General features: G+C 46.7%; 1 protein-coding gene across 3 annotated transcripts in view; it reads right to left on the bottom strand.

Annotated features, from left to right (window-relative positions):
* Positions 1 to 16,621, bottom strand: part of HPCA (hippocalcin) — a 37,753-nt gene that overhangs the window by 12,826 nt on the left and 8,306 nt on the right. For 2 of the 3 annotated variants that reach the window (XR_007244777.1, XM_048499731.1), the window contains exon 2: positions 6,432 to 6,829. Coding sequence is in view for 2 of the 3 variants with exons in the window: in XM_048499731.1 (XP_048355688.1) it covers positions 6,432 to 6,809 (378 nt within the window). In the remaining variant the exon portion in view is untranslated. Of the gene's footprint in view, positions 1 to 6,431; positions 6,836 to 16,621 lie in introns of all 3 variants that reach the window. The other variant, XM_048499732.1, reaches the window with a different exon arrangement.

Raw genomic sequence — 16,621 nt, 5'->3', positions numbered from 1 at the left:
CCATCCATCCATCCAGGTCACTCCTATCTATTTGGAATGGCAGCAGTTCCCCAAGGTCTGTGGTAAAGGTCTTTCTCATCACCGACTGTCTCATTATGGGCTGATTCCACATGGGCCAAAAACAGCAGTGTGAAAACGGTGTGAAAACGGTGTAAAAGGGTTTAAAACGGTGTAAAAGGGTTTATACTGTTTTCACACCATTTTCTCACTGCTGTTTTTGGCCCATGCGGAATCAGCCATGGAGATGCTGGAGACAGAATCCCTGAGCCACAGCCATTTCCTATAGATTAAAGTGACCACAGCAAAGGAGAGCAGGGTTCCTGTACCATGAGCATTTCCATACATGAAGAACAAATATAATAAGTACATGTGCAGGGAGAAAGCAGTGACTCAGGAAGGTTCCTTCCTTGTAAAAACAATCCAAGTCTTGTCACACCTCAGATTCTGGATATTTCCACATGGGTTAGCTACACTGAGGTAAATGCTTTGGGGATGCAAACCCCCACCTCTGCTTTCCCTCAGCATAGTGGAACATTTGTGTCCCTCAGGGGGTTCCCCTTGTGTTTCTCATGGCTCTTCTCTAATCTTTCTAAATATGCAGTTCTTGAGAAGTTTTGGGGAAGATCACAGCCAAGCCTACATGTCTGCTGTGTGAGTGGGGAAATTTGCATTTTCTGGTTTAGGTAGCAGCCATTTTCCCTGGTCCTGTCCCTATAGCAGCCATTTTCTTCCCCCACCACTGGGGAGGGGGGTGGCTTTTATTTTAAAATCAGCAATAGAATTTAATTATATCAATATGCCATTGTAACAAAAGATATAGGAGGCCCTGAATTCCCAGTTCATGGTGTTTTTTTTAAAAAAAACTCTCTCCCTTTCCTTGCGGATGAGATATAAGGAAAAAAACCAGATATATTCACAAGAGGCGTTAGAGACATTGTTTAAGTTAACAGCTCAGAGAACTGGTTACACTGATCATTACAACACTATATCCATATAATATTCTAGTGCAGAGAGAGAGACAGAGAGAGACAGAGAGACAGAGAGAACACCTATATATTGCAAAAGTTCTGATGACTCTTGGGAGGGGAATGGCCACCTGCACATAATCCGTAGCCGTACAAGCAGTGGTGGGATTCAGCAGGTTTGCCCCACTTCGGCAGAACCGTTTGTTAAAATGGTGCTTGTAAACAACCAGTTGTTAAATTATTTGAATCCCACTGCTGCGTACAAGCAATGAGAAAACCACAAAATCCTGCCCCCTGCAGAAGCCACTGCACTGTGTGCCTATTGGTTAGCCCTTTTTCTTTCAGCCTCCATTCCTCTGCCTATAAAATGAGAACAACAACCCCACGATGCCGTGCAGAGCTGTTGCAAAGACCTGAAAACAAAAACGGTCGACAAATGTAGGGCTATGGAGATATAGATATTCATACACACACATACCCCATTCATGCACTACAATTCCTTTAAGAGCATTGACTGTCTGAGGCCTAATTGCCCTTCAAAATAATCCATCGGGGATTGCACTTTACTCACCGACACTAGCAGGATTACAGATTCATGTTTCATTTTGCCTTATTGTGGGAAAAAATGGAATACCCATGAAGCAAGTTACTGTACACGCCCCGGCTGAGTGAGAAGAAATGCCGCAATTTGATGTAGCTGACAGGTGTCTGGATTCTCTGACATAGGGGGGATCCCAGGGAGGCAATCGGCTCAGATCTTGGATCTCTGCTAGCCTGCTTCCCTTCCAATTAGATTCCCGTGAAGACCAGCTCTGTTTCTCTGGGCATCTACAATGCTGCTGCTGGAGACCATGAAAAGGAGCAGAAGACAAGCTTTCCTCCCTTGCCTAGAAAAAGGCTGTTTAAAGCCAAAGAAGGGATGTGGGTTTCCAGTTGCCAATCTCAGTCCCAACTCCTCCTAAAAGGAAACTGTTTCCTAACTAGGCTTGCTAAATACCTGGAGGAAAAAAAACATTCTGCCCCGTTGGTGGTGGAAAGCGTTGTTGGCTCATAGCTAACATATGGTGAACCTATAGAGCTTTTCCAGCAGATGTTCACAGGTGGTTTGCCATTGCCTGCCTGCCAGAGGCTTAGCTACCAGGGGGCCAAAGGCATGGTGGTGCACATTGCACCGAGGCCTTTACACACTGAGGGGCAAAAATCCAGGTTCATTTGTGGGGCTTTTGTATTTTTTAGTGTTTTTCAGTTTTTGGCTTGCAGAAGGCGCAGCTTTTAGGCTAGCAGGACCACAATTTCAGGGATTTTTTGGGAGACTCTCCTGATGATACCACCCAAGTTAGCTGAGGTTTGGTTCAGGGGGTCCAAAGTTATGGACTCCCAAAATGGGTACCTCCATCTCCCATTGTTTCCAATGGGAGCTAATAGGAAATGGGGGCTACACCTTTGAGGGTCCATAACTTTGGACCCTCTGAACCAAACTTCACCAAACCTGGGTGGTATCATCAGAAGGGTCTCCTAAAGATACTTTGAAATGTGGGTGCTGCTAGCTTAACAATTGCACCCCTGACAGCAGGAATACCCCAAATTTTCCCAGATTCTCCTTTTAAATCCACTCCCTTCAGCATGGATTTAAAGGGAAAATCTGAGATCCCCAGTTTAAACATTGAAAGTGTTGCTGTTTCTGGGTGGGGGATAATCCACCCCGAAACAGCATCACTTTCAATGCAGTTTTAACTGGGGACCCCAGATTCTCCCTTTAAAGTGGATTTAAAAGAAGAATCTGGGCTCCCTAGCTTAAACACCACTGAAAGTGATGCCGTTTGGGGGTGGATTCCAGCATCACAGCGGCTGCCCTGGGGGGGATTTTGCACCGGGCTCCATTTTCCCTAGCTATGCCTCTGCTGCCTGCCTGTGCATCATAGCCCTGGACCTCATGACGGACTCCCACCCAAATACCAAACAGGACCAACCATGCTTTGTTTCTGAGACTGAGGCTGGGCTGTCCAGGTCAAGGTGCTGTCCTTTAACAGAGGCTTAATATGTGAAAATGTGTGGATTAAACATTTTAAAGGCATGGAGCATAACCTGATCTGGTAAATAATATCCTATTAAACCTTTGTTAAAGGGAGAGGATGTTTTTCTCCAGGATGGTGGCGACCCTACTCTTAACTCCAGCACCGTTTATAAACACAATTAACAGTTGCAACTAATGACAGATGCTGAAGCTTTCCCCACTCCTTAATTAGCACTACAACCTTTAATAGGTTTATAAGGAGACAAGCAGTAAAGCCCATTTTATGTTCAAATAAAATGGGCTCTAGAAAGGGAGTAGGAGGGAAGGGTGGATGGGGGACTGATTGGGCAGGATCTCTCTCTCTCTCTCTCTCTCTCTCTCTCTCTCTCTCACACACACACACACACACACACACACACACACACACACACACACACACACACACACACACACGAGTGGAGAGGAAGGAAGCTGGGAGCCAGAGGAAGAGATAGAGAAAGGAGAAGAGAGAAAGAAAAGATCCCAGCAGAGGCGTACTTGGCCCTTCCCCTACCCCCACACGGAAGAGAACTGGAGCTTCACCTCTCCACTCCCCCAGCCCCACTCACCAGTGCTGCTCCTGCCCAGCAAGAGGATGACTCCAGTGATCAACCCTCTCCAAGGTAAAAATTGGCCCGGCTTGGGTTGGGGGTTGGGGGGTGGGGGAGGGGGAGGGCAGACGGGGTCTGGGGAGACTGGTGAAGCTGTGCTGAGTGTGGGGCCTTGTGGCAGCTGAAGGCATGGTGGAGTGGACCAGCTGGCTGATTAGCTGGCTGACGATGAGTGTGAGTCTCTTGGGAGAGGGTGGGCAGGGCAAGCTTCGAATTTGGGGATGGGTGGGAGTCAGTGGGTGGGGGACTGGGAAGTGGAGGGAGGGTTGTAGGGCAATGGGGAGACTGCTGTCGGGTCCAGCAGGAAGAGGGACAGGCAGGTGGGTGGGGCACTGTTTGGAATGCGAGTTCATGACTCACTTCCAGCCAATGGGCACACAGGACGCACTTTGTGAGTTCTGCGCACCCACTGGTGGTAAGTGCGTTGTCCCCACGTGTTCCAACTGTAGGCAATTATGGCTAAGGATGCTCTAACTCCACCTTCAGTTGATTAATCAGGGACTCCCAGTTTTAATCATGGAAGGACAGCTGAAATGGACAGAGCCAGGAGTTCAATTTATTTATTTATTTATTTTGAGGCGACTTGACATTTTGGTACATTTTCAAATGGAGGAAGGAAACAAAGGCACATTTTCCCGGGAGCGTGGCAGGGTTTCTTTTTTAAAGTAAACAAGAAATCTACATTGTATTTAAAGATATCAACCAAAAAGGCAGATGGCATTCCTCAGTTTAAAAGTCTTCACACTGGTTAATATGTCAATATATAAATTGGACCAAACTGTCCATAGGGTTGGTGAACTTGTGCCTTATAATACACCTCTAAGATTGGGGCTGTAAAGGAAGCATAATTTCAAGCATAAAAAGGGTGCTGGGAGGTGCTGAATGTAGGGTTGTTAGGCAACTGACAGGGTTGGGTTAAGGACATGATGGGGGAATAAAGTGGGGGCTCTTGAAGAGATGGCAGGCAACGGGAGCTTGAATGGGATATCCCCTGCCCTGACTAGTTGAATGGTATGCTTAGTTGAACATCCAAGCTCTTTTTGTCACCTGGGCTAGGCAAAAGAGTCAGGTGGAAGGGAAGCTCTTGTCCATTCCCTCAACCCACCATCTCCAAAGCCTCACTGACTCCCAGATTCCCTTCAGCTGAAAGGACAGAGAAAGCCAGCTTGGAAGCATTTTATCTTTCCCCCTTTGAGCAAAGATGGTTGTCTTTGAGGAGGGAAAAAGAGTCTCTAAGCCCCATCAACTGTTTCAAGAGGCATTTGAAGGAGGCTCCTCTCTTTTTATACAAGACTAAAAACTGGAGTCAAACCAGGCTATCTGAAGAGGTGGTTCAGTTCTTTATCCTATGCTTCGGTTTATCTGCACACCGGGAGAGAGAAGGTTAAAGGTCTGACCTCTCCCTGTCATCCAGTACGCTGACAACTTTATTTGTTCCAGTCCCTGGCAGACAAACTCCTGCCTGAAAGATCTGGGATGCAATTCACACCAAGCCTCTTTCTGTCCCCAACTCCTTTTCCCCCCTCCCTCCCCTTCTGTAATAAAATGGCAGAAAACTATTTCCAGAAGTGAGCTGACTCATGAAAGGTCACGCTGGTATAAAAGTTTTTAAGGTGTCACTGGACTGTATTGTCGAAGGCTTTCACGGCCGGAATCACTTGGGTGCTGTGTGGTTTCCGGGCTGTATGGCCGTGTTCTAGCAGCATTCTCTCCTGACGTTTCGCCTGCATCTGTGGCTGGCATCTTCAGAGGATCCTCTGAAGATGCCAGCCACAGATGCAGGCGAAACGTCAGGAGAGAATGCTGCTAGAACACGGCCATACAGCCCGGAAACCACACAGCACCCAAATGTCACTGGACTTTCGTTGATTTATCTAAAGGTAACCTCAACAGCATTTGAAAGAAATACTTCTCTGGCCCAGTAGGAGCACCTGTTCTATTCATGTTTCCTTCCATTCCAAACTAATTTTGGGGGGAACCTTTTACTCTTCAACAAAAGTTTCTGGCCAAACATTGGTTCCAAACAGGCACTTTGTGTGAATGAGAAAGATTTATAAAATTATACGCAGAGTGAAGACAGTGGATAGAGAAATCTTCTCCTTTCCTAGTGTTAGAATTTTGGGGTCACCCAATGAAGTTGATGAACGGTAGATGTAGGACAAAGGAAAGTAAACATATTCAATCAATTGCTAACTAAATAATGAAATTCGCTTCATCATGTGGCCATGATGACTAAATTCACTTTGTCATGTGGATGTGACGGCTACGATGACTAAAGAAAAGCTCCCCATCCAGAGGCAGTCAACCTACCGTGTTTCCCTGAAAATAAGACAGGGTCTTATATTAATTTTTGCACCAAAAGATGCACTTATTTTCGGCGTAGGGCTTGTTTTAGGGAAAATACGGTACCTTCACAATTCATTAAGGTGGGCTCTCGACAGCCCCTTGCTTCCCCCGTCACATGTGATGCAAGCTGCATCCTCAGTGGCAGGGAGCCCCCTGCTGGATCACACCATCCTGATCTGTAACTACCAGTAGGGCTTATTTTTGGAATAGGGCTTATATCTGGGATCTGTAACCTGTGGCTCTCCAGATGTTCATGGTCTACAATTCCCATCAGCCCCGGAGAGCAGCAGGTTGCAGACCCCTGGCTTATATTTTAAGCAGCTTCCAAAAACCCTGAAAAATCACGATAGGGCTTATTTTTGGGGTAGGTCTTATTTTTGGGGAAACACGGTACGAATACCATTTTTTTATACTATGGCTCTGTACACTTGCAGAAAAAAAGTCCACCCTCCTTACTTGCACAATTTCCAGCATCTCTTCCCTGCTGATGTAGCCGTTCCCGTCCAGGTCGTACATGCTGAAGGCCCACATCAGCTTCTGCTCCAGCTTTCCCCGTGAAGTGACGCTGAGAGCAATAATGAACTCTCGAAAGTCGATGGTGCCATCGCCATTGGTGTCAAAGGTGCGGAAGACGTGCTCGGCGAACTTGGAGGCGTCGCCGTATGGGAAGAAGTTGGCGTAGATCTTCTTGAACTCCTCTACGTTGAGTATGCCGGTGGGACAGTCCTTGAGGAAGCCCTTGTACCACTCTTGAAGCTCCAGGTCAGAGAATTCCGTGTTCTCCCGGAGGTCTTGGAGCATCTCCGGTCGCAGCTTGCTGTTCTGCTTTCCCATGGTTGAGCCAGAACCTTACACTGAAACGAGGAAGCAAGGAGAGGTCAGAGCGGAACGTCCACATTCACATCCCATTTTGAGCAGACCGCGTCAGTTCGTTTACCACTTCCCCACACAAGCAAAAAAAAAGTCATTTCATTTGATCAAACTGGACTTCTAGTGCTAGAAATTTGCTTTTATTTCTTTAAAAAAAGACAAGTTCTGAATGTCAGGAGTTCAAATTCAGGGTTAGGTTTCAGATTCTGACTGCAAGAAACCATGGAAATGTGGTGGGAATATACCAACAGAAATCATCAAGAGATGAGTAAGTAAATATTACTGTCTGAATGTCATTCGTCCTTGGAGGCGGTTATGCTTCTTCAAACCCGCATCTCCATGTCAAGAGCATTCCGAGCTCTAACAATATGTGATGGAGGTTAAATAACACCAAAGGTTATCTCTCAGGAAACAGGAGTTCAGCCACAGTGTGCCTTAAAATAGACTTAAATAAAGCAACAGCTTCCCCTATGCATACGGAATATAAATATTAATTCCTTCGTGGCATTTTGTGATGTTCATTTGCCAGTAAAGCATGTCCACTGCAGTGGTATCTATTAGCTAGGTAATGTCCAGGTCTGTGCATCTCAGCTGTGCCTAAATGGTGGCAGGGGCAGGGGAGGGAGGAGGGAGTCTCCACCAGAGACAGAAATCTTCCTATTTCTGCTGAAATGACTCTTCCTCCTCTCTACCCAAATCCCCCAAATTGGTAGACACAAAGGCTGCCAAAGAACACCCTGGCAACTGGAGAGATCAGAGGCGTAGCTAGGGGAAATGGAACCCGGTGCAAAATTGGAATTTTGCTGCCCCCGTGTTCGTTTGTGTTTTTTGTATTTTTTAGTGTTTTTTTCAGTTTTTGGCCTGCAGTGGGCGTAGTTTTTAGGCTAGCAGCATCAAAATTTCAGGGTATCTTTAGGAGACTCTCCTGATGATGCCTTCCAGGTTTGGTGAAGTTTGGTTAAGGGGGTCCAAAGTTATGGACCCTCACAAAGGTATCCCCATCTACTATTAGCTCCTATTGGAAACAATGGGAGATGGGGGTCCATAACTTTGGGGGTCCCTTTGGGGGTCCATCTACTATTAGCTCCCATTGGAAACAATGGGAGATGGGGGTCTCTTTGGGGGTCCATAACTTTGGACCCCCCAAACCAAACTTCACCAAACCTGGCTGGTATCAGCAGGAGACTATGCTGATGACACCACCTAAGTTTAGTGAAGTTTGGTTCAGGGGGTCCAAAGTTATGGACTCTCAAAAGGTAGCCCCATCTACTATTAGCTCCCATTGGAAACAATGGAGGATGGGGCACCTTCTTTGGGGGTCCATAACTTTGGACCCCCTGAACCAAACCTCACCAAACTTGGCTGGTATCAGCAGGGGTGTTGCCGGACAATATCCTGAAATTTTGGTGCCACTATCCTAAAAACTGAACCCCCTGCCGGCTGACAAATAAAAACACAAAAATATCAAAAATACATTTTTGCTGCCCCAGGGGCGTGCCCGGTGTGATGCGCACCCCCTGTCCCGTGGTAGCTACGCTACTGGGAGAGAGGCATGTGGGCATCAACTGGGAACTTGGGGGAGTGAAAGAAAGCAAGGGTGGCCAACCTCTCCTTCCCAAGGATCCTCGCTGTAAGGAGGGGGTGGAGCCACAACACTGATGATCCTCAGCCTATTAGACCCCAGAAGCTGCAAGTCTGCCCTGTCTAAGGTCTGGCACTAGCACTTCTCATTTGGAGAAACAGCAGCCAAGTTTGTGTGTTAGCTATTTAGGAATTGCACCTTCCCTTCTCTCCTGTGTGCATGGGTGCACAAACCTAATGTGCCCAGCAGCCTCAAAAGCTGTACCTTCCCCTCCTCTCAGCGACACAAACACCCATCTGAGCTTATCCCCTTCCATCTATGGTGTGTGGGAATCACATGACCAAAAGATAGTTCTTTGGTCACTCTTTTTGTGGACTGCGGGTCAAAACTCCTGAAGACCTCAGGAAAGGTTTTCCAATCACCACTGGGAGGGAGGCAGGGATGGTTGTGCAGTGTGGCACAGGACTTGTGGCTGTTGCAACACCACACAAAGCCTTGTAATCTTACCAGGTCTCCTTCAGTGACAAGGACTGTGCAAAAAAGAGTCAACTGCCATCTCTGGAGATTCCCACCCCCACACGCCTGGGGCGCACATGCTTCTAAACCCCATTAAGGAGTTTACACCAATGCCGTTCTAACTTTGCCTTCCATCTTCCTCTCAAAAAGCTTGCTCTACCCTCAGGCTTATTTTGAGGGGGGAAATCATGTCTGGAGCAAGTGTGATGGAGAAATAAGTAAGACAGCATCTCCGATCATTTGCAAAGTGGCATTTCACACGTTCCACGGCTGAGGGACTCCAACCAACAGCCTCTTTCTTACACATCTGAAGCAATGGGCCAAAGAAGAGAAGAAGAAGAGTTTGGATTTATATCCCCCCCTTCTCTCCTGCAGGAGACTCAAAGGGGCTTACAATCTCCTTGCCCTTCCCCCCTCACAACAAACACCCTGTGAGGTAGGTGGGGCTGAGAGAGATCTGAGAAGCTGTGACTAGCCCAAGGTCACCCAACTGGCGTGTGTGGGAGTGTACAGGCTAATCTGAATTCCCCAGATAAGCCTCCAGAGCTCAGGCAGCAGAGCTGAGAATCAAACCCAGTTCCTCCAGATTAGATACACGAGCTCTTAACCTCCTATGCCACTGCTGCTCTCAAAGAAGGAAGGGATCCACCTGCAGCCCCTCAGATACCCATAGTGGCTCTTCCCTTAGATTTGTACAGCCCTTGGAAGAAACGAGGCCTCCACTCAGGAGGAACAAAGAGCAATATTCTTATTCTGGTGAGACAGCTTGTTCTCAGCTGTGGGGTTATCAAAAGAAAATGATAAGAATGAAAAATCCATACGAGAGCCAGATCTATTTCCACTGCTGATCAAAAACCCGATCTCCAGCCTGAAGCTATCAGATGATTCTGCCTTTTGGGGAAGGAAAAAAAAGGCTTTCCGGAGCAGACTCATTTCCTCTCCTCTTCCTCACACAGCGGCCGCTGTCCATTTTTCAGACAAATTCAGCTGCTCAAGATGAATGGCAGCGCAGATGCAATTAAGCTTGGCTGGCCCGAGCACTGGCCCACAAAGAAACAGCACCACTTGAAGACTCGGCAGCCGGCCCAAAAGCTGACTTTTCAAAGAAAGGCAATTTGCTTGAAATTCCAAAATGAGAAAGACCATGGTGCAGAGAGTCCCCTTTTGATAACGGGTGGTGCCATTCAGGCCAGGTCCAGCCCTGCGGCTTTGCCTCTGAATGCCAGTGACAAATGCTGCACGCAACGAAAGAGCCGCTGGACTGAAGGCTAAGGTTGCCAGCTCCAGGTTGGGAAATACCTGGAGGTTGTGGGGGTGGAGCCTGAGCAAGGTAGGGTTTGGGGAGGGAAGGGAAGGACTTCAATGGGGCATAATAGTCTGCCTTCCAAAGCAGCCATTTTCTCCAGATGAACTAATCTTAGTGATTACAACTGATCCTAGAGATCAGTTATAATCTCAGGAGATCTCCAGATACCGCCTGGAGGTTGGCAACTGTACTGATGACTGAGCCACGCCTCATCCCCAAGATCAGGTCCATAGGTGGCTTAAAAAAATAACCCTTCGTTGTTAATTACACTAGTTTTAATCAACTGGGTCTACATGAATTTGCACATGACAGAAAATAACAGTTCTAAAGAAAAACAGCCTGGTTTTTGGACTTAAATAGATACTGCTACATTTCCTAGTTTTCCCCAGCTAGAAGAGGCATTCCTCCTCCACTGCTCTTGCACAGGTGGGGATACCTCTTTTAAGATGCCATGTTTCACCCAAGTTTTTCAGATGTACTTCAATGAAAAAGAGTGTTTCCCCTTAATCTGCCCCACTGTTAACCTGGGGCACATCTTTAACAGTTTGATGATATGATAAATGATAAATATCACAAGCCCTAATTGTTGTAATGCTTTGCAACATAAACTTCTTTTCAGCCTTTTGTTTCTCCTATTTATTAATGATTCTCTGTCTGAAAACATGACAGCAGCAATTATAATAAAAATAAAATAAATCACATATTAAATTGCTTGAACAAAACCAACAATAAAAATAACTAAAACAAACCACTGGAAACAATAAGCAAAATCATATGGCCAAATTTTTCAACTTGCCAACAAACATCAGTATGCCATCTCAGATGTGCCAGCAAGTCTGAGGCTTAATTTCTCTCAATGGATTCAGAATCATCTTACAATCCTCATCCCAAATCCTGCTCTTTATGTTTTCACCTCTTGCACTGAGGCATGTAGCAACCAGATATAGTTTTTTCCTCCCAACTGGGGATACCTCTTTGGAATGTCCTCTCCCCAGAAGCTTGCCTGGTTCCTGAGGAGCCAGTGTGGAGTAGTGGTTAAGAGCAAGTGGATTCTAATCTGGAGAACTGGGTTTGATTCCCCACTTTTCCACCTGAGTGGCGGAGGCTTATCTGGTGAACTAGATGTGTTTCCGCACTCCTGCATTCCTGCTTGAGCTAGTCACAGTTCTTCAGAAATCTCTCAGCCCCACCTACCTCACAAGGTGTCTGTTGTGGGGAGAGGAAGGGAAAGGAGCTTGTAAGCCACCTTGACTCTCCTTAAAGGAGAGAAAGTTGGGGTATAAATCCAAACTCCTCCTCCTCTTCTTTTTCTTCTTCCTACCTCACCATTCTTTATGCACCTGTCCAAAACCTTCCTGTCCAGTCAGACTTTTAATTGAGAGGCTCCATCCTTTTCAAAGCTGTTTTTTCTAATCGTCTAGTCTGAGGATTGTTCTAGGGATAGCATTTTAGGCCGCTGAATGTCGTTCTATGAGGTTTCATACCCTGGCTGGGTTTCATGGTTTGTTCTGCAATAGATTCTTCTTGTGTTTGTTCTTTTCACTGATACCCCACCTTTCTCTATGGAAACCCAAAGCATCGTCCTTTTCTCCTCCATTTTATCTTCACAAGAACTTTATGAGGTAAGTTAGGCTGAGAGAATGTGACTGGCCCAAGGTTATCCAGGAAGATTTCGAGACAGAAAGGGGATTCAAACCTAGTTCAGAACTCTGCTAGACTGCTACTAATTAATGAATTGGTTAATTAAAATAATTTATTCTTGCCTTTATTGTTATTTATTTATTCAATTTAATAGACTGCTCTATCCCCGAAGGGCTCAGAGTAGTGTACAAGTCAGACAGGAAGCAACAAATAACAGTATACAAAAGACAAATAGAATAACATCATTAAAATCCATAAAATCCAATTAAAACAGTAGCAACAGTACAACCCACCCACAATTTGGTGGATGGCATCCGGGCCTAACCCCGGGAGGGGGCCGACAAATTGCTGAAAATAAACAGATGGTACATGGCCATCAGAGAGGGGCGGAACTCAGTGGCCAGCCCCCCCCCCCCCCAAGCCCGGTGGAACAGCTCAGATTTGCAGGCCCTGCGGAACTCGCCAAGGTCCCGCAGGGCCCTAACCGCTGGAGAAAGAGTGCTCCACCAGGCTGGGGCCAGGGCCATAAAAGCCCTGACCTGGGTAGAGGCCAGCCTCATCATAGAGGGGCGGAGGACCACCAGTACATTCGCCTCTGCCAAATGGAGAGGTTGAGTTGGGACATATGGGATAAGGCAGTCTCGAAGGTATGAGGGCCCCAGGCCGTAAAGGGCCTTAAAGGTCAGTACCAACACCTTGAAGGCGATCTGGAATTCCACTGTATGGAGAGCAGGGAAACTTACAAACATAGATAAAACACAGAGAGTAAAATACATTAAGAACATAAAAACATAATGCATTAAGAACATAAAAACAAAATTTAAAATTACTGTTCAGGACTGCTACTAGACTTTACCAAACACAGTCCTAAATAAAACCATCTTCAACTGCCTCCTAAAGATCAAAAGAGAGGGGGCAGGAGCACCTCCTTGAGGAGGTTGTTCCTTAAACTAGGGACTGAAAAGGCCCTTTCTTGAAAACCCACAACATGAGCTTCTTTGATAGATGGGACTGTCAGGAAAGTCTTTCCCTGAGATCTTAATTCCTGGGGAGACACATACAGGAGAAGACAGTCCTTCAGGTAATCTGGTCTCACTCACTCCACAAAGATACCCTATGAACAGATGAAGCTGCCTTACCCCAAAGCAGCCCACCAGTCCATAAGGTCAGTGCTGTCTACTCTAAAGGAGCAGTAACACTCAATGGTCTCAGACAAATGAGGTAAATAATGAAGTCAGCAAACAGAAATGTCTGTTTCAGTAGGAATGCAAAGACAATGCCTAGAGTGGGGCCAGAGTTGACAACTGATCTCCAGACAAAAGAGATTACTTTCCCTGGAGGAAATGGCTCCTTTGGAGGGTGGACTCTGTAGCATCACACCCTGCTGAGGTCCCTCCCCTCCTCTCCCCAAACCCTGCCCTCCTCAGGCTCCACTCCTAAAGTGCCAGTCATTTCCCAACTTGGAGTTAGCAATCCTAACACTGCTTCCCCATGCAGGCAAACCTTGACATCTGACAGCTGCCAAGTCCCCTCCTCAATACATGACTCTGCTAAAGTTAACAAGCCTTTGTCCTGCAGTAGCCCTCTTCTGAAAGGAAATACAGTCTGGCACAGTATGCAGGTAACCAACCACCAGGCCTCAGGGAAGGCAATAGGGAGCCCAGCTGCTCTCCTGGGAGTTCTTTACCCTGACCACTGCCCTGCTGACCAAAGACCCACGATTCTTTCAGCTTTGCAGGATCATAGCCAGGCACTAACAGAAACTATAGATGTCCATTGAGGAGACTTTGAACAGACAGGGAAAATGGGCCAGTTAGCTAAATAAATATGTCTTTTTAGCACTGCTTTTTAACCTGTTTCCTGAGGTATTTTTATTATAATTTGTTAGTTGTGTAGCCCTGATTGGGGAGACACATTGCAAATAAATAAAATGATCCCTGAAGTGTGTCTGTGTGTTTTTGAGAAGGTTCACCTCTCAGGGTGCTTTGGTGGGCAGCCACGCCAGGATCTGAACTGGGATCCTCTTGGGGCACTGTTTCACAGGACAAGGGCTTCCTTTCACTTCAATTATGCCAGCCAACTTAAAGGAGACCATAGAGTGAGCCTGTAAGGTACAGAAAGTATATGTAAACATGAGCCTGGCAAGCAGGCGCCACGGAGTGCGAGGGATCAGCTTGGGAGAAACATGGCGTCAGCCACAGGGCGTGGAACGTGCAAGAAAATGAGGCAAGCAGTGAATGGTAGACTCACGGACACCCCGCCCCCACCTACGTCCAGTGCTTTAGTTATAAAATGAAGCACTCCAAATCTTGGGAGGGGGGAATCAGTTTGCTGGCCCATGATCCAACCCATAAGCTACATGATCCAAAAGCTCTGCACTAGAAACCCCTGCGACACAGGGTGGTGCCACTCCCTCAAATTGTCTGCCACATTGCTAGAAATCCCAGAGCGAGACAATGTTTGGGTTCCTTGGGCAGTCAGGCCGGCCACAGTTCTCCCCAGCCGCCCTTTTCCAGCTGGGCACCTCATTCTTCAGCTGCAGTCTCTGCTCAGAGGGAGCGGTATTCTGCCCACAAAGGAACCTGCATACTGGTGCCTTTTCCATTGGCTAGGATGAGAGGTGGGCATTCAGAGAAAACAGAACCCCTCCCCCCCACAGAGGTGAGAGACAGCTTACACCGAGCCTGTGTGCCCTTTTTGGTCCATTTCTTGGAATCTGAAATGTCCGGCATTTCCAGAAAAAACCTGAAGGCACAAAAAGTTCCAAGGAGCATCACTGCTGTTGGGATGGACACAGAAGAGGGAAACCTTAACAGAGCAATTCACTGGCCTCTCTTTTTAAATCCAAACCTGCTTCTGAATTCCACTTTCCGCACATGCAGGGAAAATTATAGCTTCACCCACCTGCTGTTGTGCGTCGGTGGAAATTTCCTGGTGGCTTTTCTTCTGCTTGTCATATTGCTGTGACTGCACTGAGGGTGTGTTTAAAAGCTGCTCTTAATGACACATGTGTTTCCCTCTGCATGTTCTGATTGCACTTCAAGGCAATGCCACACCACTTGAAAGCTCCACGCTAGTGGGGGAGGGCGAGCAACACACACACCCAAAGGCGTTTTCCCATCTACCTAATCCAGTGGATTCCTAAAGACAATTAACAGACACAGCACAGCAGCTGAGGGGGCATCCCTGCCCTCTGCTCTGGGGCCTCTGACCCACAGTCCAGTTTGGAATCCCATTCAGACTGGCAACAGCCCTCCGCATTACCCACTGCCCAGACTTTTCAACTGGAGGCACAGGGGAGGGGGTTGAAGCCAGGACCTTCTGCATGCAAAATAGATGCTCTAAATAGGAGCAGCAGTGGCATAGTGGTTAAGAGCAGGTGTACTCTAATCTGGAGGAACCGGATTTGGTTCCCTGCTCTTCCACTTGAGCTGTGGAGGCTTACCTGAGGAATTCAGATTAGCTTGTACACTCCAACGCACGCCAGCTGGGTGACCTTGGGCTAGTCACAGTTCTATGGAGCTCTTTCAGCCCCACCTACTTCACAGGGTGTTTGTTGTGGGGGTGGGAAGGGAAAGGAGATTGCAAGCCCCTTTGAGTCTCCTACAGGAGAGAAAGGCAGGATATAAATCCAGCTCTTCTTCTTCCTAGTCATAATTTTCCATGTTTTCTTCAACCCATTTTTTTACAACTCAAATAAGAACACACAGTGTTCTTGCATGTTAAATGAGATTCTTCTAGAATTGGAGCAATTCCACCCCCCACAAACATACACACTGAGATTGGTGCCTCTTGAATTCCTTCCTGCACTGCCTATCAGGTTGGGCTGGCCCCAGAAGGTGCAATTACAAGGCAGGAAAAAGAGTTTTAAAGAAAACGAAACACAGAAAGATACCAGGAAGGAGGGAAATGACACCAGCAGCAGCTCTAGACAGGTTCTTACAGAGGCAGCCAAAGACAGCCACTTGGTCTTGAGAGAAGACTTCTTATTTGGACTAAAGAGAACACAAAAACCTTTACTGAGGAACTGTGGCTTAGTGGAAGAGTCTCTGCTTTGCATGCAGAAAGTTCCCGGTTCAAGACTTGGCATCTCCAGTAAAAAAAGATTAGGAAGCAGATGATGTAAAAGGCCTCCACCTGGATAGATTCAATATAAAGTAGCTTTGTGTATCCACTCCTCAAGTCATTGTTTCAGATTAATTACATCTTCTAAATTTCTCAACCGGATTGAATGGACTGCTCCAATTCAGAGCATATAAGATTTTAAAGCATCATTGAATTATTTTATCAAAGCTCTATGAAAATCTAGTTCTTGACCAGAGGCTTACCTGGACTTCCATTTCTCTCTTCATGCCTTTCTCCAACTTGTTGCCAACTCCTCAGCGCTCTAAGGCAAATGAGAAGCCCTTGGAACAGGACCAGCTTCTTTTTGTAACTTGTATGGTGCCTGGCACATATTTGACAGCAGGAACAGGAAATGAAATGACAGCTAGAATCCTTTTACCTTCTGCTGATGGGAACCAGGCCCCCAAATGCCAGCCTGATTCTCTAAAGACATTTCTGAGACCTGGATTGGCATGGGGGGCAGGGGGCTTCCATCAGCAGACAGCTGGTGGTCCTCTCTGTCATGGTTTTCCTGTTACTGCAAAGACATCTGCCTAATACAGATTCTGACTAGCTATCCCAATACTCTGACTAGCAATAGCTGTCTGCAGAAAAGGTGTCTCCTTT

This window comes from Sphaerodactylus townsendi, linkage group LG06 (genome assembly GCF_021028975.2).
Source record: "Sphaerodactylus townsendi isolate TG3544 linkage group LG06, MPM_Stown_v2.3, whole genome shotgun sequence".
Taxonomy (NCBI): domain Eukaryota; kingdom Metazoa; phylum Chordata; class Lepidosauria; order Squamata; family Sphaerodactylidae; genus Sphaerodactylus; species Sphaerodactylus townsendi.
This window is presented reverse-complemented; position numbering and strand designations above follow the sequence as displayed.